The sequence below is a fragment of the Haliaeetus leucocephalus genome, unplaced genomic scaffold (genome assembly GCF_000737465.1).
Source record: "Haliaeetus leucocephalus isolate CR32 unplaced genomic scaffold, Haliaeetus_leucocephalus-4.0 Scaffold435, whole genome shotgun sequence".
Classification (NCBI taxonomy): Eukaryota; Metazoa; Chordata; class Aves; order Accipitriformes; family Accipitridae; genus Haliaeetus; species Haliaeetus leucocephalus.
In genome coordinates this window covers 20786-21605 of record NW_010972871.1, presented here as the reverse complement: position 1 = coordinate 21605, position 820 = coordinate 20786, and the positions used below count along the sequence as shown (strand labels likewise).

At 65.7% G+C, this 820-nt stretch overlaps 1 protein-coding gene across 1 annotated transcript in view; it reads left to right on the top strand.

The window, feature by feature from the left end:
- Positions 1-820, top strand: part of SKIV2L (superkiller viralicidic activity 2-like (S. cerevisiae)) — a gene marked incomplete at its 5' end in the record, with an annotated part of 17999 nt that overhangs the window by 11295 nt on the left and 5884 nt on the right. Inside the window, 2 exons of the mRNA XM_010574426.1 lie at positions 42-179; positions 805-815. Of these exons, the coding sequence (XP_010572728.1) occupies positions 42-179; positions 805-815 (149 nt within the window). The remainder of the gene's footprint in view (positions 1-41; positions 180-804; positions 816-820) is intronic.

Genomic DNA, 820 nt, shown 5'->3' with positions numbered 1-820 from the left:
CCCCCCGCCGTGACCCCCCCCCTCACCGTGTCCCCCCCCAGGGCCGCCCGACGCGCCTGCAGTCCCAGTTCCGCCTGACCTACTCCATGATCCTCAACCTGCTGCGGGCGCAGGCACTGCGTGTCGAGGACATGATGCGGCGAAGCTTCTCCGAGTTCCCCCTGCGGCGCGACGCCCCGGTACGGGGACATGGTGGGGGGACATGGGGACACCCCAGTATGTAGGGAACACCCGGGGGGTGGGCTAGTATGAGAACTGGGAGACACTGCGACACCCCAGTATGGGGACTGGGGGACACTGAGACACCCTAGAACAAGGTTTGGGGGACGCTGGGGACATGGGGACACCCGAGTGCAGGAACTGGGGGACACCGGGGACACCCCCAGTGTGCAGGGACACCCAGGTGGTGGCCCAGTACAGGAACTGGGAGACACTGAGAGACCCCAGTACGGGAACTGGTGGATACTGGGTACACCCCAGTGTGCAGGGACATGTCTGTGTGCTCAGTGACACCTCAATGTGGGGACTGGGAGACACTGGGACACCCTAGAACAAGGTTTGGGGGATGCTGGGGACATGGGGACACCCAGGTGCGGGAACTGGGGGACACTGGGACAGCCCAGTACAGGAACTGGGGGACACTGGGGACACCGCAGCGTGCAGGGCCACCTCTGTGCCTTGTGACACCCCAGTATGGGAACTGGGGGACACTGGGACACCCCAGTAGAGCACAGGGTGACATGGGGAGACCCCAGTACAGGAACTGGGGGACCCAGTGCTCCCCCCAACCCCGTGCCCCCCCAGGCGCAGGAGCGGCGCG